The sequence below is a fragment of the Trifolium pratense genome, linkage group LG7 (genome assembly GCF_020283565.1).
Source record: "Trifolium pratense cultivar HEN17-A07 linkage group LG7, ARS_RC_1.1, whole genome shotgun sequence".
Lineage (NCBI taxonomy): Eukaryota > Viridiplantae > Streptophyta > Magnoliopsida > Fabales > Fabaceae > Trifolium > Trifolium pratense.
In genome coordinates, this window is record NC_060065.1 from 47388992 (window position 1) to 47414112 (window position 25121).

The following is a 25121-nucleotide window of genomic DNA, read 5'->3' on the forward strand; positions in this document are numbered from 1 at the left end:
TTCGTGTGCAGTGCAGCACCTTCATTATGATGCTGTGTTATAATTATTTTTTGTTTTATGTGATAATGACTATACTATGTGGTTATGTGTCTCCATCGGTTTGAATAAAGTTGGTGATGAAATCGATCGAGTTACTTCATCATGTGAAAAAAAGCAGACATGTGATACTGTAAAATTGATACTCCCTCCGGTGTAAGAAGAGAAATTTTATTGTTTAAAATCTAATTAATGTATCTAGTCTATATTATTGACTAAATACATTAAATTTTTAACTAATCTAAAAAGTAAAATTTCTCATATATTAAGGATAGGAGGAAACGGAGGAAATAATCTATTACTCTCTTGGATCTTATATACTGTAAGTACATTTCTTATTGAATATATTTAAGATATAATATTAGGGAGCTTCTACGGTACATTCGAATAATTTGAATGTATCGGTACATCAAGTCAGTAAATTGATAAATTAACGATTATTTTTATGAATTAAAAAACTATTAACCGATTATTATATTTTAAAAATGATAATATCATAAGAAAAAATACAATATATTGTTTATAAGCATGATACTAATTTTTCTAATATTTTCTTAGAAAAAAAAATTCAATATTGACTATAATGATGAATAAAAATTCAAAAAATATCAATTTTAATATTTTTGACAATTTTGATGAATAATATTATTTAGTTACTATAATCATTTTAATGATAAGAAAAATGATTTCCTTTAAAATATATTAATTTACATATTAATTTAGTTACCTGATGTACTGGTACATTAAGAATTATTACATGTACCATAAAATTTGCCATAATTTATGTTCAAAAAATTTTAAAATTTTCTTGGATAGTGGGTGTATGTGGAGGGAGTAGTTCTTCATGTATCTTATATATATGCCTTTTGTTTTTTTTTGTTTACGAAAAAAACGGATTGAGTTATAGTAATCTTCTTTTTCAATTATTTTTTTATAATAAAAATGATTTTTTTAATGACAAATATATCATATATTAATATAAAAATATTTAAAAGAACAAACAAAGAGTACCATAGGTACACTACACCAGAATTCAATGAACCTTAAGGTAAGAAATATAAACAAACAAACAAACAAAGAGTACCATAGGTAACTAGATTATTTATATTTTTTGGTTTTGGTTCATAGGCCGAGGTAGTAATATTAATGTTGTTTTCTTAGAATGGTGCAATAATTCGTTAGCTTGCTTTGATTGTATTTACTGTGATTAATCTTGAATTGTAAGGGTTGAGTACCCCTTGTATTCCTTATATTTCAAATTTTACTTATATAAAAAAAAAAAAACAGACAAATAAACTTGCAAGGAACAAAAATGCACACTCCAATAAACTAGAACCCCTCAAATGCACCACCACTAGAAGAAAAATACCCTTAAACATAAGAAAAACAAGGATTAATCACAGATAGGACAAAACATAAGATAGAATCTAAACATCATTCAAAAAAAAGAGAAAGAGGACTTACGGCTTAGATCATGTTCTCTAATTAAGTCCCTGTAGATTGTTATGAGTGGTACAATATAGGTATTGTATATGACACGTTACGTTTTGCATGAAATCGAGTTACTTCATCATGTGAAAAAGCTATGCGGTGACATGTGATAGTGTAAAAATCAGACATGTGAAAACCCAATTTATTCCATCCAACCAAACACACATGAACGAAAATAGTAATACTAGTTTTTCAGTTGGTGTGTTGTGGTGTGCTTCCTGCTTCATGTATATTATTTTTAGAATGAACTTTGATTTGCTTAGAATTCTGGAAATAATATGAATTAAAAAAATGTGATGCGTTATTTGATTTTAAATCATATATACAAGTATATATTTTACTAAGTTAAGAGAATAGTAAGTATTAAAGACCTTTTAGAAATACATGTGTCGATATATTCAAAAATCCTCATCATCTACCATATTCTCATAATAATATATAATAAAAAGCAAAATAAGAAAATTATAAGAGAGATAAAAACTCGGGAACAAAGAATCTGATCCAATAAAACCTAACAAAAGTGTGGGTCAACACAAATAGATGATATAAATATAATATAGAATAAGTTTCTGAAAGTTATACCTGCATATATATTTCATCCAACTTCTATCTATTTCACCTAACTTAACTATTGTTGAAATCTATTTTATTAGTACATGATCTTATAAGATTACATTTTTTGTTGTAAATAATTATTTACATTAGCGGTTCACGTAAACATTTAACTTAGAAGATTACATTTACTATTGATTGAAATCACAGACAAACATGAAATCGCATGAAAAAAGTAGGCTTGAGCATCGGTCGGTTTCGGTCGGGTTCGGGCCGAAAATCACTATAAATCGATAAAAACCGCAACCATTTAATTTGAACCCAATTCCGACCGTCTATATCTTCGGTTTGTTCGGGTTCGGGTCATACGGGTGGCGGGTTGAACGGATCGGTTATTACGGGTTATATCGAAACTTTGTTTACATCTAAAACTTATTCATTCTCCAAAAATTCCTAATTTTCAAATAATTTAATACCTCGTCACAATGCAACAAAAGATAGACGAAGTAAATTAAAAAACAAAGAGGGTTAGATGCCGTTACTTTCTTTCAATATGTAGATCTAAACACAATAAAATATCAAGTAGAAGAGACGTAGAAATTAAAATAGATCTAGAATATATATTAGAATATTTTTCCCACCTTCTTCATCACCATATTATTAATTATAAGTTTTGTAAAATATAACATTTTTATCTTATATCAAAGATGAATAAAAATAACAAAGAGAAGAGTATATGAGATTGAGAGGGAGAGAAGGAAAAAAATTAATTTGCATCTAATGGTTGTTCGGTCGGTTTCGGTTATGGAGAGATTGAATTTTAGAGACCCGCACCCGCCCGTATGCAACCGTTCATGCACGGTTTTTCGCAATTTGTTGACCCGAGACCCGACCTGCACCCGACCGAATGCTTCAATATGTTGTCGGTTATATCGATTTCGAGTCGGGTCTCGGATTCATACTCACCCCTAGAAAAAAAGGAGTGCATTTTGAAAAAGTATAAATTCACTCATCATACACTAAGATTTTTTTTCTAATCACACACTAAAAAAACTAAGATTTTTCTCTACATAATTGAGTGTTTGAATGTTTGTTGATGTCCGTATCAATTTATAAAAAAAAAAAAAAACCTAGATTTTTTCTAATCACACACTAGAAAAACCTGGTTAAATCCCAAATGTGCTAAAAATATGCTTAAAAACAGTTTATGCACTTGCATCGGTGCATGTAAACTTAGTTTACATAACCTTATGTAAACTGAGTTTACTTAAGTTCATTTAAACTAAATTAAATTGAACACCCTTAAATTGAGTGTAAGTGTGAACTGAGTTTATGGAAGCTATGTGAATTGAGTTTACTAAGGTTATATAAACTCAATTTACATATGATTTGAAATTGATTTTATTAGTACATGATCTTATTTACATTAGCAGTTCATGTAAACATTTAACTTTGAAGATTACATTTACTAACGATTGAATCACAGACAAACATGAAATCGCATGAAAAATGAGTGCCCTAAATTTTGAAAAAGTATAAATTCACTAACCTATGCAATAAAGTCTTAACAGAATATTTTCAAAAATTCAATATTTCATTGTGATTAATGACACATTAATAAAGTTTGTGAGTTTGTTAGAGAGAACACATTAATGGAGTTTTTGAAGCAGAGGCATAAAAAGATGAAAACACGGTTATTAAAAAATTAAATAAAGAAGGACAATTTTGATATTATAATTAAATTTTAATGAAAATTAGGTGTAACTAATTTTTTTTGGGTGTGACTAGAAAATTTCAAAAACTAAACTCTACCGACAATTTCTTACTCAGATCACCACCAAAATCCTACTTTAAATCACAATTAAAATGAGAAAAATATTTTATTATTTTATGACACATGTTAAGCAATCCAAAAGTAAAAAAAATGTATTTAAAAGAAATTTTTTAAATTTTAAGAAATTGAACGAAAGATTTTTTAGACAATATTTATATATTAAGTTTCTTAATATGTGTCATTAGGTCCATAATTGCATTTCTCTTATTTTGTTAAGGATTCATTTGTTTTGCAAAATAGATATGTAATAGACAGAATCACAGAAGAACACTTGACACCCCTTAAATTATTGAACAATTTTTTATCTTGTACAATATTTTGTGACAATGCATAAATAAAGTAAGGTGAGAGTTCTTATCCAAAAATAAAGTAAGTTGAAAGTTATTACGAATGCATATATACATTTAAAATAATCGATAAATCATGGTTAGTTAGCAAGCATAGTCTTGCTCAAATCACATCACAAAGAGGTTTGTAAGTCCTTTGTTCTATCAAAGTTGCAATTTAATCGAACTGATCATCGAATCAGATTAAATTGATGGTGAAAATCAAAGTTGCAACGTATAGCTCAAAGATTTGTTCATGAGAGGACTTCCAACCCAGTTGCTATCACATAGAGGCCTTACAAACCATCTATTTTTATCTTGTTCTTTTTCACATATATGGATTTTTTTTTTATAATAAAATAATTTCGGGTTAACTAAGTTTATAATATTTAAAAATATAGCGAATTTGTATTTTAGTCTCTAAAAATAAAAATAAGATGTTTTGTGTGAATTTTAATTTTTGGTCTCTAAAGATAAAGAATTTTGGTTTTAGTCCTCCTAAAATTTTCTATTTCATTTTTTTTTCTCCTTAATGGACATAAATTTGATAATTATTATTATTTTCTTTGTATATTTTTTAAACACACTATTAAAATTGAGATGTTTGATATAATAGATAGACAAAACATAAACATCTTTTGAACTTAAAAAAATCATAACTTTAACAACATTAATATAATAAACATAAATTGTTCAACTAAAATCAAAGGAAGGCTTCAAAGAAGGCGAACTACATAAAATAAGAAATGATGCTAAAATTTGGTGTTTGTGGAATATGAGAATAGAGAAAGGATGGATTAGCATATCAAATAAAATATTGACTCAAATCAATTTTTTTCTTCCTTAGAGGTAGTTCATAAAAGAGAATAGAGAAACGCTCGGAATTAAATTATAAAAACACTATTTTTAATATAATTTTATTTATTTTGATTTTCTGAACCAATTTCCCACACTAACATCTTATTGGTAATAACTTGACCCTTGAATTATTTTGAATTATTATTTTTTTTCTTGTACCAAAAAAAACACCATATGTAGTCCCTTTAATTTGTAGTCCCTTTATTTGTGGGTTAGACTTACCCATTGTATTTTCATTAATAAAATAGAAGCAAAAATTAATTTTATGTAAATCAAATGAAAATCTAACTAATCAAATATAATGTCCGACAAAACAGAATGAAGCAATTAAATAAATAAATCAAATGATAAAACTATATTGTTAAGAAAAATAAAGTAAAGGATGCAACAAGTTCATTATAATTTTTTTTAAAAGGCAAAAATAAATATATATTAACCGAATAATCTGCTGAGCACAAGACGTGCCGAAAAAGATTACACAATGTCAAGAACAAGTAACAATATGAAAACTAATATACTTCCAAACAAATACATTGGCTCAACCACTAACTATGATAGTTTGAGACCAGATTAAAGTTCATTGTCTTCAACCATCGATAAGAATAAAGTTAGATTTTGTCCAACAGTTGAGGTAGGGAACACTCAGAATTTCTGAATAGTCTCTGATTTCTTTCATTCCACACAACCGACACACTTACGAGCCAAATGAGTTGCATGAAAGATCGTCTCGCACGGAGACCGCCTAAAGAGAAATTAACTGAATAAAATGGTCAGATAACTGCTGAGTGTCGGCCAACGAGAATCCAATCCAAGACCGAACCAACGACCACAGGGAGCCGAAAAAACTGCAAGAAATGAATAAGTGTTGAGCTGATTCAACACCGCCGTAACCGGATACACTAAAATGAGCGTCTGGAGAGATGATGTCTCGAGCCACCATGTTTACTTTTGTGGACAACCTGTAGCGTAAGAGTCTCCAAGCGAAAAGCAATAAGCTGTTGACAAGTCAAAAATTGATAAGCACCACAAACTGAGTAACCTCAGTCAGTGTGAGACCGCTACTGCCACCTATCGAGATATTGAGCCTGCAGAGAAAAATCGTGAAGTAATAGCTTTCAAACATTTATTTTTAAAGAGGCTAAAATAATATATATTAATAAAAGCGTAAACCAATTACCTCCCAAGATTACAAAGAAGGAGAAAACAAGAAACAATACTCAAGGCCTAACCAACACAAGAAAACACATAGGCCTAATTAACCGAAACAGCTAAATAAACCCCTCTTAAAATCATAAAACTCCCCTCTTAAAGAGTTTCAAATATTGACTAACCCTACATCAAATTTTCTCATCTAAAAATCACTTAATAATAATATTATATATAGTATACACTGTCATGTCAATTTAAAGAAATATATATATCATCATCTAGTTTATTTTTCCCCTTTTCAAACAGCATTCTGTTCTCAGCATTCTTCAATCTGTTCTGTCCTTTATAACACACAAATATCAGATAACTATCAAACATCATTTTGTTCTGTGTTCTCACTTCCTTTATACTTTTTGTTTGGAAAATTTTCTACTTGTAATGGAATCCAAGAGCGTCAAACGTTTTCTTAATGTCAAAACAATTCTAGTCACCGGTGGCTTTCTTGGAAAAAGTATCTCTCTCACTCTCTTCTAAGTCATCTTATAGATCATGGTTTAATTTGTTTACTTGTGTGATTTTGTAGTTTTTGTGGAAAAGATACTCAGAGTTCAGCCAAATGTGAAGAAACTGTATCTTCTTTTGAGAGTTAAGGATTGTGAATCTGCAAACCAACGTTTCAACTATGAGGTGAATGTTTGTATTTTGCAAGTTTAGAATGATTTGTATCTAAAAATATTTCTTTGATCTTGCTTTGTTTCTTTGTACGTAGATGTTTTTAAGCGTGCTTTAAAGAAAATATACCCTAAACCATGTACAAAAAAAAAAAAGGATAATAACTGTAGATGAGAAGATTAGGGAAGGTTTGTTACAGTTTTGTTGTAACAATGTCTCTAAATTTTTGATGTAACAATGTAGTCCACACTTTGGCCCAATTAGCGCTAGAGACTGTGTCTGGTTGGAAGATACACCCCCCTCCCACTTTGATGTAACAATTTTTGATGTAACAATTTTTGATGTAACAATGTAGTCCACACTTTGGCCCAAAATTGATTCATATATTAGATACTGTAATTCTTTAGCATTTTTATTTTTTTAAGCTTTATATGCAATCAAGTACATAAAATTAATGTTTTCTCTTCAGGGAATCAGATTTAGGGTGTTTTATTTAAACTTAAAAAAAATATTGTTTTGAAAACAATTTAGAGATTCCTTTTGAGATTTTTTTAAAAAAAATCTAAAGCTATTTCCTATTTATTTACTATCATAAAATTCCCTATATTTAGGTTCCTTAGTTTATTAGGGTTAGGTTTTTATTTTGGGGTTACATTTTATTTTTGAGAAAATAATTTTCTAAAAAATCTATAACAAGTTTGTCAAAAAAAAAAACTATAACAAAACACTATTAAAATGATTTGTACAAAAAAAATGATAAAATATATTTTTATAACAAAAAAATAGATTTTTTTTATTAAAAGAACTAAAGCAAGCGGACCCTTAGTCGGTAAAATTTTTGAGTAGTATTCAAGATATTCTAGGTTCACATTTTATTGGCTCCAATATAACAATTTTTTTTTTTTTTGGATAGTTAAGTATAATGATTGTACAATGATAGCTATTTGACCAAAAGAAGATAAAATAAGTTTAATCTGAGTATGTTCTGCAGATTATAGGAAAGGACTTGTTTACATTGCTGAAGGAAAATCAAGGTATAAAATTCAACTCCTTTGTCTCTGAAAAGGTGACTATAGTACCCAGAGACATTTCACAAGAAGACTTGAATTTGATGAAAGGTATAAGGTGCAACTGACGACCTAGATAAATTTTCTTTTTTAATAAGTATCAAAATAGTTGTACATGAGCCGGAATTCGGATCCCGGACAATCCACTTATTCACCTTTAAGCTCATTTTCTAGTCCAGATACATTAGATTTGCAATGAATCTAAAAAGCAAAGTGTCTCTTATATTAAGGATCGAAGGAAAAAATTTATTTTCTAAATACATTTCTTATGGAATATATTTAGATTTGCAATGAATCTAAAAAGCAAAGTGTCTCTTATATTAAGGATCGAAGGAAAAAATTTATTTTCTAAATACATTTCTTATGGAATATATTTGAGATATAATATTAACTAGATACATTATTTAATAAATTAACTTTAAAAATTGAACTTTTGTGTATTTATAAATAGTATGTTTGAAATTGATAGAATCAATACAAAATAGTACATGATCTGATCTGTGTTTATGTTCAAATTTTTTTAAAATATTTAGATAATGGGTTTATGTGGAGGGAGTAGTTCTTCATGTATCTTATATGCCTTTGGTTTTTTTTTTTTTACTAAAATAAAAAGGATTGAGTTATAATAATCTTCTTTCTTAATTATCTTGTTTATAATAAAAATGTTTTTTTAATGAAAAATATATAAATATGTTAATATAGAAAATTAAAAAAGTACATGAGAAGGTTCAGAAAACAAAGAATACCAGAAGTACAATCCACTAGAACCCAATAAGCTCTATGGTAAGACAGGTAAACAAACAGACAACTAAACAAATAAACAGATATGACAAAGCAACAAACTAGAACTTCTCAAATGCACACCCCAACAAACTAGAACCCCTCAAATGCACCACCACGAGAAGAAAAATACCCCTCAAAATGAAAAAGGCAGGGATTACAATAGATATGACAAAGCAACAAGAGGGCATTAACGAATAAAACGAGTGATAGTAATATTCTCACAATCCAAAAATAAAATAGTAGTACATGACAAATTGGAATTTTTGACCTTGTATTTTACTACGTACCTCTACATAAAATTACGACCTTGTGTTTTATTTTCATGACCATGCACTTTACTACATCTATATTATTTTCGGAATGAACTTTGATTTGCTTAGAATTTTGGAAATAATATGAATAAAAAAATGTGATGTGTTATTTGATTTTAAATCATATATACAAATAGTGGGTATCAAACAACTTTTAGGAATACCAATGTCGATATGTCTAAAAATCCTCATCATCTAGCATATTCTCATAATAATAATATATAATAAAAATAAAAAATTACAAGAGAAAAAAAAAACTGGAGGAATGAATAACCTGATTCAATAAAACTTAACAAAAATGCAGGTCAATCCAAAAGAATAATATAAATTGGGAAATCAGCACAAATAAAAACAACTTAATCAATATATCCTAACAAACTATCACCAATCCATGTCTGAAAAGGGTGAAAGTGATGACAAATATTGATTACTTAAGCAAATGGTTATGGGTCAATATCCGACTCAGAATAAAATTTGGATGGGACAACCCACCTTATATATTCCGCAAATTCCTCGACAGATATTAGTCATCATTAACAGTAGTGAAAACTTCGTACCAAGGTAAAAAGAAAAAAAAAACTATATTGATTAAGAAAAAAAGAAGTAAAGGATGCAATAAATTCATTATATATATATATATATATATATATATATATATATATATATATATATATATATATATATATATACATAATTTTTATTTATTTATTTAAGTTCATTATATATTATTGGTTCTATAAAGAGTGATACATTTGTGCTTCATTTTGTACTTCATTAATTTGCAAATTTTTCACCTCATTTCATACATTTTTTTCGTTTTGTTGTAGTGATGGGTTTCAAACATTTATTTTTAAATAGGTTAAAATAATATAATATAATATATAATATTAATATATCTATAATCTATAATCTATCTATAATCTATAATCTATAATCTATAATCTATAATATACATAAAAGATCATGGATTGGGAAACCCTAATTGCAAACCCTAATCAATTGGCCAATAAATGCTTCACACCTTGACTCATGTCCAATTGTGTATTGCCACCATGTGCTTGTCTTGGCCCAATGATCATGTTCCACATGCCTGGCTGCAAGGTTTGGTCAACTTTGAAACCATCTATATGTCATCCATGCAAAGCCTCACATGACAAGTGTGTGGGTTGTGATGCAGAGGAGGTAACTAGAAGCTTCCACATACTAGCAATATGTTACACATGCATTGGGCCCAGTGACATATGTATTTCTCTTTTCCCAAATTTTTTTAATTTGTAAAGTTTTTTTCTCTCTCTTCTCTCCCTCTCTCTCGTACGCTCTCTCTTTTCTCACCATCTCACACTTTCATCTCTCCTCCCTGCCTCATCTCCTCCTCCACCACCGCATCCACCACAACCTCCACCACCACCTACAAATCAATCTCCGAATCAGAACGTTATCTCCGCTTCCGGTGATGCCGCCGTCATCAGAATCATGTTATTCTTCCTCTCAGGTAGGCCGAAAATCATCAACCCTAACCCCCAAATTTCAATTCCTCAAATTTAGATCTTGCATGTTTGAAATCCTCCATGAAATTGGATCTTTGGATGTCAATAAACTCAGTTGACTAGAAAAATCTCTTTTCTCTTTCAAACTGTTTTCGTTTTTTTTTTGTTTTAAATTTTTGCAGAAAGCATTCCAATGATAAAATTGAATTTTTATCAATTGGATTATGCTTAATCAAACCTCAGATAAATTTTGTGTTATTTTGTTCAAAACAAAGTTAAGTTTTGATTTTTAATGATTTACGTTTTGTGGGGTCTGTTTGTTTGTGTTGGACACAGGTAGTTGGAGTTTCAACTTCCAAAACTGGAAAAACATCATGTTAAGTGTTGCTTTGTAGGTATTGACATCTTCACTGGCCAAAAACTTGAAAATATTGTTCCTTCTTCTCATAACTGTGATGTATGATTTTCATTTTAATACGAGATTATCTTTTGGGTTTGGATTATATTTTTAATTAATTGATTAACTAATGTGTGTTTGTTTGTTGTTACAACAGGTTCCTCATGTCAATGTGCTCATAAACTTGCTTAATCTTTCGCTTTTTTAGTTTTCTTTCATATTCAGATTTGTCTCTGTTTTGCGGCTAGGAAAATGGTGAAAACTCACGACCACAACCTTTCTAATGGGAAGAGGTGAATGTTTTGCTATTCTATTTTTGTTGATTTAGATTAGATTTAACAAGAAAATTGGTTATTTTGGACAAAATTATTTATTTTTGATGATTCAAGGTTATTATGTTTTTGAGTTTGATAAAATAGTTTCTCCTGCAAGATTGCACCCAATCCATTATCCAAGGTAGATTTTGGTATTTTTTATTTTTGATTTTGATGTTGGATTGCTTGTGTTGTGTGTCTTCTCTTAAAGCTAATGGTTTCTTAAAGCTATTTAGTGAATCAATGAGACTTGCATCCATGAAACGATTCTAACTGTTTTTCATAGCTACTTTCTGTAGACTTTTTGTTTGTCAATCTCATATGAAAATTATAGCTACTTTCTATTTGTCAATCAGACTTGGTTGTGTTCAGATGATATTTGGGTTAGTGTTGGAATAATTTTAGGAAGAAAACTACCAAATTACGTAATATTGGGCTTTTTGATCAATTGCTCTATTAATCTTATGTCACAAATAATGTTTGTTCAGATTTACAAACCCAGCAACGACAAAGATCGATGAAGATTTGGAATTAAGGTATTGTTTTTCTTGGCTTTGGATTTCATGGGTTTCACACCATTGTTGTGTTTAATGAGTCCTGTGTTTTCTTTGGTCAATTGACATGCAGGTATCCTCATAAAGGAATGTTTAAAGAGCTTCTCAAAAAGCAAGGTATGTGAAACTCATGAAGATATAATTGAAATCCCTTCCTTATTTCATATATTTCATTTCATATTCTGATTTCTTTTTTTGCGAATTTTATTGTTTGTTCAGGTTCACAAAATTATGGTTTGATTGTGTAAGTTTTCTAAACTTTATTTGATTGTATTTGAGTAATATTTAGCTGATGTTTGGGATTTGAGTAAGTTTTCGTTTCAGAATTCAATTTTATCAGAAAACTTGGGTTTGTTTTGATTACCAGAAAATGGAATATAGAGTTTCAGAAATCAATTATCAGAGATTGTTGTTCATGAATTTGAAAAAAAAGGTATGTCTTTTTTTATTTGAATTCCCTATTTTTCTTCAATTGTGTTTCTTATATCTGATTTTATAATCCTCTCTCTATTTTTATTTTTTTTGTTTTGAAATTATTGTTGCTTAGTTGTCATATTTATTAGGATTTGTTTCTATGTTTTAGTTAATAATAATCACTACCTTTTAGGAGTTGTTAGTGGGATTTAGATGCTTAGTTGTCATATTTATTAGGATTTGTTTCTATGTTTTAGTTAATAATAATCACTACCTTTTAGGAGTTGTTAGTGGGATTTAGATGGTTTTCTCAAATACAATATAACTGGTATGTGTAGATTGCTATAAGCATAGATTCCACTTCATTTTCCTAATATTTCATAAATTGATCTTAGCTTTAATTTCATTGGTTTGACGTTTTCTTATTGTCATTCAAGATATTGTGCTGATGGATGTGCGGCCATTGCTGACTCGGGGACTTATTTGTTGGCGGGTCGAATGGTATGAATAAATGGCCTGTAGATATAGATCGATATTTAGATTTTTCTTTTTTTTTTATTGTGGAGTTTGATAGATTGTTAGATTTGCCACTCATGAAAATTGGAAAGGAACTGTTAGATGGGATAGTGATTACTCCTTTCTATTTCACTTTAAATTGTTTTCAATTTTAACATGTTATACTATATGCAGCACTATGATTGGTTCTTTAATGATACAATGTATCTTATTTGGGGGCTTTAGAAATTGAAAATTTGTATTCTATTGTTCAATTCCAACTCACCAAGTTCGCGAAATCCAAACCATTTTCAATTGTTTGCCATTGCACAATTTTCGATTTTCAGTAACTGTGTTTTGTGTAATGGTGGAGAACAAATGTGAACCAAAAGATTTTTGGCAGGAACCTTTGGTCCCTGCTTCTTCTTGGACACCATGTTCTGATCAGCGAATTTGGGAACCTAATGGTATGTGTGTCTGAACTTTGAAATTTGACGATTATTATCATGATTCATGTCTTTGCATAACTACAATTACAAATAAAGAAAGGCTTATTGGTCCATTATGAGTACTCACAGTTTGCTCTCTTCTATTGTACTACTTCATTAGAGGGAAGTAATGGATACATTTTGGTTAGTGCAAATGGTGGGATCAACCAACAACGGGTAGCTGTAAGTGTTCTTTGTCGGACTGCTATTTTTTACGATGACGGTTTAGAATTATTTAGGATTAATTTATTTGAAAGGGAAAAAACATAACAAGCTTTGTCTTAAATGATTTTAGTGTCATTTGTGCTGATTATGAGTTGCAACAGGTTTGTAATGTTGTCGTTGTTGCTTGCAGGTAGTACTAAGTTGAAAGTTGAAACTAATCTTTAAGAATATGTCATGGCAGCCATGGTAAAGATGCTGGCCGCTTCACTGCTGCTTGGGAACTTTACAAAGCTCAGGAGGATGTTGTAGCTGCTTGCAATGATTACGGTATTAAAGTTACACTGTTTCATGGCCGTGGAGGCAGTATTGGCCGAGGTGGTGGCCCTACATATCTGGCTATTCAGTCTCAACCACCCGGGTCTGTGATGGTAGGTTATACATTTAACTTTGTTATTATTTTTCTCAATATATTTTTTCTTCTTAAAACTAATTGTATGAGGTGATGGTGGTTGTATGGTTTCAACTTCAAGGACTTGATTCCTTGGATCGTAAGGAAGTAACATTTGGACTATTGGACTGGTAGTGTAGTGATTTATGTAGTCCTCAAGTATCTAAATATAACATTTGAAAATACAAATTTATTTTTCCGATGGTGCATCGCAGGGAACACTTCGGTCTACTGAGCAGGGAGAAATGGTAGAGGCCAAGTTTGGGTTACCACAAATAGCTGTTCGACAACTTGAAATATACACAACCGCAGTACTACTTGCAACTCTTCGTCCACCACTCCCACCTCGAGATGAAAATTGGCGTAATCTCATGGAAGAAATCTCAGAGATCAGTTGCCAGTGTTACCGCAACGTAGTCTACGAAAATCCAGAATTCCTTACGTACTTCGCCGAAGCCACGCCTGAAGCAGAACTCGGCTTCCTCAACATAGGTAGCCGTCCTGCAAGGAGGAAGAACACGAGAGGAATTGGACACCTACGTGCTATTCCCTGGGTGTTTGCATGGACTCAAACTAGATTTGTTCTTCCAGCTTGGCTCGGAGTCGGAGCAGGTTTGAAAGGTGCCTGTGAGAAAGGTCACAGTGAAGAACTAAAAGCAATGTACAAAGAATGGCCTTTCTTTCAAAGCACAATAGACCTTATTGAGATGGTTTTAGGGAAAGCAGACACTACTATAGCAAAGTACTATGATGAAGCCCTTGTGTCAGAGGAGAGGCAAGAACTCGGCCGCGAGCTAAGAAACGAGCTCTTGACAGCTGAAAAGTTTGTGCTGGTGATTAGTGGCCATGAGAAACTTCAGCAGAATAATAGGAGCTTGAGGAGGTTGGTTGAGAACAGACTTCCATTTCTCAATCCAATGAACCTGTTACAAGTGGAGATTCTCAAGAGGTTAAGGCGCGATGATGACAACCTTAAACTCAGAGATGCTTTGCTTATCACTGTAAATGGGATCGCTGCTGGTATGAGGAATACCGGTTAACCTTGCTTCTCAATAACTATAACAATGTACACAACTTTCAGCACTAATGAATGATGAATAGTTTGTTTTATGTTAGGTTTGTTTAGTAAAGATTGGTATAAGTGTATAACCATAATGGTGAATGGTTTGTTATGTAAACAGAAGATGCATTATAATGTTAGAATGTGATGTATGATTAAGCTTTTCCTGCATTATGGTACCTACTAAGTTCTTAATTAATATCTCATGAACTTTTTCTTCATTTGTGTGGACATATGATATATTGTGTGGACAATAAAATTCAAATGGAAATTGTGCCAGCATCAGTTACTACAGTTAGTAATTAAGTAGCTATTTCAACTCTTAAGTAATTAAATAGCTATTTCAACTCTTGAGACTTGAGACAATAACTTTTACTCGGTAAACTTTTTTCTGGTATGATTTTTTTTTTATAATGGTTTCTGGTATGATTTTGCTTCTGTAGAGTATGTGTAATTTGATAATAAGCAGAAATAACCTGAGAGTGTGATATCTAACCTGATAACAAGAAACATGAAGTAATCAATATGTATACATGAGTACCATAGGCATTTGTGATTTTATTTTTTTAGGGATGGCTATAGACCATGACTCCTATCTATCTTGCCATTTACTAGCCAACTTCATTAATGACACTCACCAATCTACCAATCTTCTCAAATACTAAGCATACACTCATATTTTCTTTCAGATGTTCATAATTTTGTAGTTTTCTTATGGTTTTTGTTAGTTATTTCTGTTTTAGGCCATTCATAAACATTCCAGTATATATTGTTCCTAATTTCTATTCGTTCCTAATATAAAGATTTATAGATTCTTCGTAATTCCATCTCTGAGTATCAACAAATGATTGTAATTCTGATTATCGATATACAACTTTTGTGCGCTGCATATATTCGTAATTTTTGTGTCTTACTAATATAGATGTCTATGATTTATGCGCCTTGCGTATAAAGTTTTTAAATTTCACTCCGCTTAAGACCAAAATTTAATAGAGTTTCTTAGTCTCCACACCGTATATTAACCTCTATATGTATCACTTTGGTCTCACAATTTGATGTCTTACTTTATTACCCGATTTATAAACTTTCGGATGTCGATCGAGATTTGCAATTTTTTTTTTATTATTCTCCGATTATCAATATATATTTGTAATTTTTTTTTTCATTCTAATATAGAGATTTTGTATCTTTCTAACATATATGCATGTAATTTATGGGCGCTTTCTATAATTTATGCGCGCTGCATATAGAGTTTAAAAAATTATCTCCGCTTAAGGCCAACTTTTAATAGATAGTTTCTTATCCAGGTTCCTAATTCTAATCATGGATGGAGGTCTCACAATTTGATGTCTTACTTTATTGCACGATTTATAAACATTTGGGTATTGATGACAATTTTTTTTTTTATTGTTCTCCGATTATCAATATATATTTGTAATTTTTTTTCATTGTAATATAGAGGTTTTGTATCTTTCTAATATATATGTCTGGTCTTTCCCATTGCGTGGCATCCCATCATTCGACCTTTCTTCACTGATTATTTGTCTTGGAGCTATTCCCAGTCATTATGTCTATGTCAAGTTGAAAGATGGTTGTCCGATACATCTGACGTACATTCAGTGGAAGAACCATTGTTCTGCGGAAACTGTTGTTTGGGAGTCATCTTTTGTTGTTCGGCAGGCCAAATTTGATAAACTCATGAAAGACAAAATAGTCAACAACAAAAAGAATATCCGGGTTGGTTCTAATTCTGGTGATCCAGTTTTAATTTGTTTTAATTTCAATGGCAAGGTGAGATCACTTATGTTTTCTTTCCACTATGCGGTTTTGGTAATGATATTGTAATTAAATTGCTTAATTTCCATATGCTTATGACTACGTTCCTTTGTTCATAGTATCGATGATTGATATGTAAATGATGTTCCCCCTAATTGATTTCCACATGCTTATGACTAGCTTCCTTGGCTCATAACATCCATGATTGATATATAAATGATGCTCCCCCTAATTGATTTCCATATGCTTATGACTAGCTTCCTCGGCTCATAGCATCCATGATTGATATATAAATGATACTCCCCCTAAGAAATTTCCATATGCTTATGACTAACTTTCTTGACTCATAACAACCATGATTGGTATATAAATCATGCTCCGCCGAACCCGTGCAACGTACGGGCGGCCGTCTAGTTAATAAAAGGGGAACCAATTACCTCCCAAGATTACAAAGAAGGAGAAAACCTCAAAGCAGTAATAAAAATCAAGTAAACAACAAACATTACTCGAGTCCCAACAAACACAAGAAAAATATAGACACATGATGACAGCCAATTATATGATGTTTTTTGTAGTAGATTATTGTAGTTTTTATAGTAATTGAAGACCAAAAGCAAGCAAATATCGGGAAAAATGAAGACATAAGGACCAGAAGCAATAAAAGTGGAAAAACAGCAAAAAAAAAAGGGCAAAAATATAATAAAGCAGCGCACCATCGTATCCACGTTGTGTCTCAGCGTGGCGCGATGAGAAGACGGATAAAATTGAAGAAAAATTGCATAAAATCTTTACCATCGTGGCACGATGGCTTGTCATCGTGGCACGATTATGACTTGAAAAATACGCAAAAAATCATGAGAATATCTTCCACCACACCACGATAGGATCCATCGTGGCCACGATGAGGCAAAAATACACGCCATCGTGACCACAATGGGTGCATAGAAAAAGCCCAAACCCAGCTGTAATTTGTAAAACTATAAATAGAGCCTTCCTCTTTCACTATTATTCATTCACAAACATTCCAAATATTCAATACTTTGAATATTCACTCTAGAGTAGGAGAACTCTAAAGAGGAGGCAAGGAGACCAAGGAACTCCAAGGCCAACAAGGTTCTTTTCTTTATGTCTTTGTAATTTATTTTTCCTAGGTTAGGTGGAGTCGAGAAACTCCCTTACGAATACTTGGTAGTAGTATTTATAATATTTATAAATTTCAATTATTTCTATTTCAAACTCTTTTGTTGTATGGTTTTAGTTATTTTAATATTGATCACATTAGAATAAAATCTAAGGATCTAGTGGATATCACATAGGAAACGAAGCTAGTAATCCCGACCGAAGGACAGCATACTAGGGCCTATATGAGACCATTAAATTCAGTATCTGCCGTCTTAGTATAGGATTTAAAAAAACGATAATTTCTACCTTGCAGAGTATGTCTGTGGGTAGGTGACAAGTTTTAGGCACACGTGACAGCTTATAATTTAGGGGTCCCCAGGGTGATGAGACCAAAGTTTAAACGAAAAAGTGGAGCTTTGGACAATGGTGTCTAAATAAAGTAAGGGTAACCTTTAACTAGGCTCTGTAAAAGCTTGTAATAAAAATAGAAACAGATATTGCTTCAAACTTATTTTCAACGGTCTAAATCCTTATCGAGGGGAATAATAGAGCAATCAAACAGGAGTAAGAGAGGGATCCGACCACACTTAACTACCCCGTGTGGTCACACACACATTATTTATTTTTAGTCATTTAATTTATGCATTTATTTCTTGCATTTACTAAAGTACCCGCAAAGATACATTTTTAAACAAACAAAGTGAAGACAAAGATACCATTTATGCATTTATTTTCAGTCATTTAATTTATCCATATTCCTAAGCGAAACTAGTAATTTTGGCACAATTCCTGTTGAGAACGATAAACTTATCACTTTATTACTTGATAGCGACTCTGTGCACTTGCAGAACCACCGTCAGCCCAATTAACCAAATCAGCTACATAAACCCTTTAAAAACTAGAAAACCCCCATTTAAAGAGTTTCAAATTGACTCGCTATTTTCTCATCTAAAAATCACTAATTAATAATAATAATAATAATAATAATAATAATAATAATAATAATAATAATAATAATAAAAATAATAATAATAATAATAATAATAATAATAATAATAATAATAATAATAATAATAATAATAATAATAGCATACATGTAACATTTGTCATGACTCATGAGCGTATAAAAACATATAGTGTATCATCTTCTAATAAGCAGCATCATGTGTTCTATTTTCAGCTCCTTTCTAGTTTCTTTTTTCCCTTTTTCCTTTGAAAACTTCTCTACCCCGATTTGCAATGGAATTCAAAAGCATTATACATTTTCTTCATGGCAAAACAATTCTATTAACTGGTGTTACTGGCTTCCTTGGAAAAAAGTATATTTCTCACTCTCTTTTGAGTCATCTTCTAAGTAATGCTTTAATTATATACAATATGTTTGTTTACTTGTGTGATTTTGTAGTTTTTGTGGAAAAGAAACTTTATCTTCTTGTTAGAGCTAAAGGATTGTGAATCTGCTATATTTAGAGTTCAACAAAATTGCTTATTAAATTAAGGAAGTATCTATTGAATTTAATTATTAAATCTAAAATATTTTTCCGAGTAAAAGAACTATGTTTTGTAGTAATGAGGTCATTAAAAAAATATTTAACATAAATTTCGTGTCAACCCAATTTTCTCTTAAATCAACCCAAATATTATCGGGTTAGAAGAACTATAGTTTCTTGCTCACCCTTGTCGCTAAAGTTGTGATCTAAAATTAATCAAGAATCAAATTAATGGAACAGCGTCATGTCAGCCTAATTTCTCCAACCATTAATATTTATGTGAATTAATGGTTACTAAGCTTTTTAGTAATGTTTCCTTATTGTCCATGGATTAAATTGGATTAGTCATATACTCAATTTCTTTGTTGTTAAAAAAAATGGTGAATGTAATTCATGCCATAACAGTAATGTGCTAACAAAGTTTTCATATATAACAGGTATTAGAGCTGGTCAATAAACTGCTATGCCAATATTTTCAAGGGATGTGCCTCGACCTAAATCGAAAAATTAATATTGTTATGCGGCTGGTCGATCTTTATCTACCTTACTTGTTCTTCAATGGCATGTAAGTTGATTGATTCTAATTAGCATCTAAATTAAAATATAATACTATAGTATTTGTTTAATGTATTTATTAATTAACTAAGACAAATGCTTATTTTGTACACAGATTTGATGATATGAATACGCAAAGGTTGCTATCAGCCGCAAAACAAGAAGATGTGGAAATGGATTTATTTTACTTTGACTCTCAAATCATTGATTGGGAAGATTATTTCATGAATATCCATATTCTCGGTATCTTCAAGTATGCCTTGAAGTGATGTGTATATGATCAAACAGTTCACTATTTGCACCCATTTTTTTATCCAAAAATAAATGTGTGATTATTGTTAACGTATGTTTTATTGTATTAATGGATACTCAAACTAGGTATAAAACGGAGAAAATTTAGCAAGTGTATTTTGATCGAACACATAGGGAATCATTGAAAATTTTACGCATTTTAACATGCGAACGAGTATATATATAAGACATAATATGAATACAAAAAAGTTGCTATTAGCTGCAAAACAAAGAGGTGTAGAAATAGATTTGTTTTACTTTGTCCCCAAATTATTGATTTGGAAGATTATTTCATGAATATTCATATTCCTGGTATCTTCAAGTATGCCTTGAAGTGATGTGTGTATAATCAAACGATTCACTATTTGCACCAATTTTATCCAAAAATAAATGTGTGTGATCTCATATTTTGTATTGGTGATTATTATTTTACATATGTTTTATTAATAAAACTTGTATTCTCATTTGGTAAAAGAAAAGTTATTATTTCATAAATTTCGTTAATGTCGAACAAGAAATTAAATTTTACTAATATTTATCATATATGTTATATGTGATAAATACTCTTGCAAAAGTTCGCTTAAACAGAAGAATTACACACACATATATAATCTCAATATATTTGAGCGATTGTATTAATGAATACTCACATTAAGTATAAAATGGCGAAAATGTTAACAAGTGTATTTTGAGCGATTCATAGGAAATCATTGAACGCATGAGAATGAGTTTTATATATGAGAATGAAAGGAACAATTATTGACCTTTAAATTAAAATTAATTGTTGAGACGTATAACACTCATTTTAAACAGCACATGTGTCTTTCCTTATTCTACCCATTCTCATTAATCACTAACCATTCATCTTTTCCAAACCCAATTTCATATGCAGTTGAAATCTCATTATCCTAAATCCTAATGATAACACGTTCAAACTAAAAATCCCACAAAGAAATTCCCTCATATGTGTGTCATCTTGTTTGAATTTCGATCATAAAAAAAATGAAACCCAACCTACTTTAACGGTTGTTAATTTTAATATTCTCTCGTTAACGTATTGCCAACCAGAGTACCAGACAAGCCACTCGGTTTGGTTTAGTGGTGAGGAATTTGGGTAGTACGCTATAGATCCCGGGTTCGATCCTCAATTCATTTAAAACAAAAAAAACCAGAGTACCAGACCATAATCAATTATTTTTCTTATGATATTATAGTTTTTGTTCACAGTTTGCATTCATTAGTTAATTCAAAAAATTTTAAGAATGGAACCTACCCAAAAAATAATGAGGTAACATAGCTCATGTTGGGTGATTGTTATAAATGAGGTGACATGACGCAGTACGGAAGCGTGAAGGAAAAGCAAGCGCTAATCCTATAATAAAACACAGGTTCGCAAGTGACAAACCTGTCAAATAAGGCTCTGGAATCCACCAGATTTCCGGAATCCACTAGAAAGAGTAACTAATCTAGAATCCACTAGACTTCCGGAATCCACCAGAAGGAGTAATTTGGAATCTACCAAATTTGAGAAAAATCTCTGAATTTTATTAAATCAAAAGGTTGCCTTCAAAGCTACAATAATTTAGCTTAAATATGAGTGAAAAATAAAATTAACAAATCTCCTAAAAGATTGTAAAAATAAAAACAACAAACCTAGCTAAATAAAAATTACAAATCTTCCTAAAATATAAAAATAACTAACCTAGGTGAAATATAAAAATAAGAAATCAACCTAAAATATAATAAAACTAAATCTAACTAAAATAATAATATACAGAAGAAATCCTCCTACATCATGACATGACCGTAACATTTCTCTTAAGGGCTTGTTTGTTATTATAATTTTAAACATCATTTAAAAATAAAAAATATATATTTAATTAAAAACGGTCCGACTCGATTGAACCCCGGACCGACCAATTGAACCTTGAATCGGTAAGCTCGCTGGTTCGATTATCGGTCCGGTTTTCACAACCTTGCTAATTACTAACAATTCCCCCTACTCTCTAACAATACACTAAAAACTAATTTGCCAATAAAATAATAAAAAATAAATTTGTCTATTTTTTATAATTTTAAGGGGATATATATATATATATATATATATATATATATATATATATATATATATATATATATATATATATATATATATATATATATATAAATGCTAAACAGCCGGGGCACTGTTTAAGGAAGCAAATATAGTAATATGACATTGAACTTTGTGCAGTCAACACCTCGAAAGTCTAAAATGTATTATTTTCAATTTAAAAGTTTTCTTTTTTGGTTTTCTTAACCAGTGCCCCAGGGACACCGGTTAGCATAACCCATATAAAATTTCAACGGTTTATGCATGTTAGATGTTGTCTTAATTATATATATATGGCATCAATATATATGAGCAAGTGTTTGTTTGTGTGTGTCAAATCGGTTGGCACTTTGCAGTTCTGATGATATAAATGTCATGGGAAGGTAGGTCATGTTCTCTAATTAAGTGCTTGAAGATTGTTATGAGTGGTACAGTATAGGTATTGTATATTGAATTGACACGTTACGTTTTGCATGCAATGCAGCATCTTCAATATTTTTGCAGTGCATGCAGCAGTAGCACCTTCAATTCATTATGAGCTGTATTAATTAATGTGACATCAATGACTATACTATGCGGTGATGAAATCGAGTTACTTCATCATGTGAAAAAGCTATGCGGTGACATGTGATAGTGTAAAAATCAGACATGTGAAAACCCAATTTATTCCATCCAACCAAACACACATGAATGAAAATAGTAATACTAGTTTTTCAGTCGGTGTGTTGTGGTGTGCTTCCTGCTTCATGTATATTATTTTTAGAATGAACTTTGATTTGCTTAGAATTCTGGAAATAATATGAATTAAAAAAATGTGATGCGTTATTTGATTTTAAATCATATATATAAGTATATATTTTACTAAGTTAAGAGAATAGTAAGTATTAAAGACCTTTTAGAAATACATGTGTCGATATATTCAAAAATCCTCATCGTCTTTCACAATAACGTGATAGGTGGAACTGCAATTAAACGACTTATTAGCAGATTAATAGATCATTTCGGAATGACATGTATACAAGAAAACTTGGTTAAATCCCAAATTTGCAAATAAGTATTTAAAAATAAATAAATAAATAAATTACAAATTGTTTTTTACAAACTAAATTATAATTTTTATTTTATTATATGTAGTTTGTAAAATAATTTTGTTATATAAAAAAGTAAAAAAAACATTTTATGAATTATTTTTTAAAAACTTTGTAAACTTTTTTTTAAATAAAAAATAATTATTAAACTTTTTATTAAAAAAACAATTTTTAATACATTTTTATAAAAGCAAATATTATTATTTTTTAATTAAAACATATTTTTAATTTTTTTAAAATGTCACATAAGCAATTTATAGTCAAAAAAGTCAACGGGGGGCTAGCAAATACAAAAGGAGGTAAACTTGGAGGGCCAAAATCAAGCAATTGAAACTTGGAGGGCTAAAATCAAGCAATTGTGAAACTTAAAGGGTTAAAATCAAGCAATTGAAATGTGGGGGGCCAAAATCAAGCAATTGTGAAACTTGAGGGGCCAAAACTGCATTTAAGCCTATTATTAATAATCAGTCTATGTACAAGACGAACAGAGCCGGGAGAAACAGGACTACAAAAACAAATGCGCTGTATATAAGCGGAATATCAATGAAGAAAATCAAAACCGACACCACTTAATAGAAGTCTACATCTAATCTCATTCTCAGAGAGACACTCCTCAGCCTCCAGACCAGCAAAGAAGACACAAACTCAACTCATAGATATGCCACGAAACTTTAACTCTCAATCTCGAATCAAAAGTGATCGGTGCATCAGAACCCAAAAAGTATCTCCGTGAGCCCAAAATTGATGTGACAACGGTAGAAAGAAAGCTAGGCAGATAAGTTCTAGCTAGCTCGCAATCTGCTTCCAAACCATCAACGCCGATGTGAAAAAGGTCAAACCAAATACAAAGAAGTCTGCAAATCTCAGCAGATTTGAAAACCAAAAGAGACTCAATAAAAAGAATCCTGCAAATCTCAACAGATTTGGAAGCTTTTGACCGCACCGGGTTTATGATTTTTTATTGAATATCGTTAATTTTGATGAGTTTCATAACATATCAAATAATTTTCAATTTCTTTTTGAAAAATTATGAATAATCTATATAACATATAAGTTCTTTTAAAAAAATTATGAATAATTTATAGGGTCATGCTAACCGGTGCCCCCGGAGCACTGGTTAAGGAAACCAAAAAAAGAAATTTTAAAATTAAAAATAATAATGTTTACACTTTCGAGGCGTTGACTGCACAAACTTTAATGTGATATTACTATATTTGGTTCCTTAAACAGTGCCCCGGAGACACTGTTTAGCATTTTCCTTCTAATTTATATAACATAAATTTTTAATACAACGGTGAAATTTATAAAATTCATATTTATTATAATATTATTTATTACTTGTGCTTCATTACCATTATACTACTCTGTCCCAAAATATAAGGGAAAATTGATCAAAGAAAGTTGATGTATTTGGTTAAAAATTTGGACTAGATACATCAACTTTAGTTGACCAATTTTCCCTTATATTTTGGGACGGAGGGAGTATGTTAGACGTTGTCTTAATTATATGGCATCAATATATGGGCAAGTGTTTGTTGGTGTGTGTCAAAGTTTGACACTTAGCAGTTCTCATAATATAAATGTCATGTAATGGGAGGTCGTGTTCTCTAAGTGCATGAAAAATTTTATGAGTTTTGCCACGTTACGTTTTGCATGCATGCAGCACCTTCATATTAATTATTCTTCGTGTGCAGTGCAGCACCTTCATTATGATGCTGTGTTATAATTATTTTTTGTTTTATGTGATAATGACTATACTATGTGGTTATGTGTCTCCATCGGTTTGAATAAAGTTGGTGATGAAAT

General features: G+C 30.6%; 2 protein-coding genes across 11 annotated transcripts in view; both read left to right on the forward strand.

The window, feature by feature from the left end:
• Positions 1 to 20331, forward strand: part of LOC123895496 (fatty acyl-CoA reductase 3-like) — a 53291-nt gene extending 32960 nt beyond the window's left edge. The window contains exons 10-14 of one of the 2 annotated variants that reach the window (XM_045945857.1): positions 7089 to 7106; positions 7274 to 7313; positions 15609 to 15637; positions 19727 to 19854; positions 19960 to 20331. In XM_045945857.1, the coding sequence (XP_045801813.1) occupies positions 7089 to 7106; positions 7274 to 7313; positions 15609 to 15637; positions 19727 to 19854; positions 19960 to 20113 (369 nt within the window). In that variant the 3' untranslated portion in view covers positions 20114 to 20331. Of the gene's footprint in view, positions 1 to 7088; positions 7107 to 7273; positions 7314 to 15608; positions 15638 to 18972; positions 19119 to 19726; positions 19855 to 19959 lie in introns of those variants that run through there. The other variant, XR_006804392.1, reaches the window with a different exon arrangement.
• On the forward strand, positions 10341 to 15072 carry LOC123895497 (phosphoenolpyruvate carboxylase 4-like). Of its 9 annotated transcripts, XM_045945865.1 has the most exons (11): positions 10348 to 10571; positions 11172 to 11256; positions 11353 to 11419; positions 11766 to 11813; positions 11905 to 11948; positions 12051 to 12075; positions 12156 to 12264; positions 12683 to 12746; positions 13144 to 13207; positions 13350 to 13411; positions 13584 to 13749. In XM_045945865.1, exons 2-8 carry the CDS (start codon positions 11247 to 11249, stop codon positions 12692 to 12694), a joined length of 315 nt encoding a protein of 104 aa, XP_045801821.1. In that variant the 5' UTR covers positions 10348 to 10571; positions 11172 to 11246; the 3' UTR covers positions 12695 to 12746; positions 13144 to 13207; positions 13350 to 13411; positions 13584 to 13749. The 9 variants fall into 9 exon arrangements, with proteins under 9 accessions (XP_045801817.1, XP_045801819.1, XP_045801818.1 ...); XM_045945861.1 differs by lacking the exon at positions 11353 to 11419 and having other exon boundaries at positions 10341 to 10571; XM_045945864.1 differs by lacking the exon at positions 10348 to 10571 and having other exon boundaries at positions 11033 to 11256.
• Positions 20332 to 25121: the final 4790 nt, after the last annotated feature.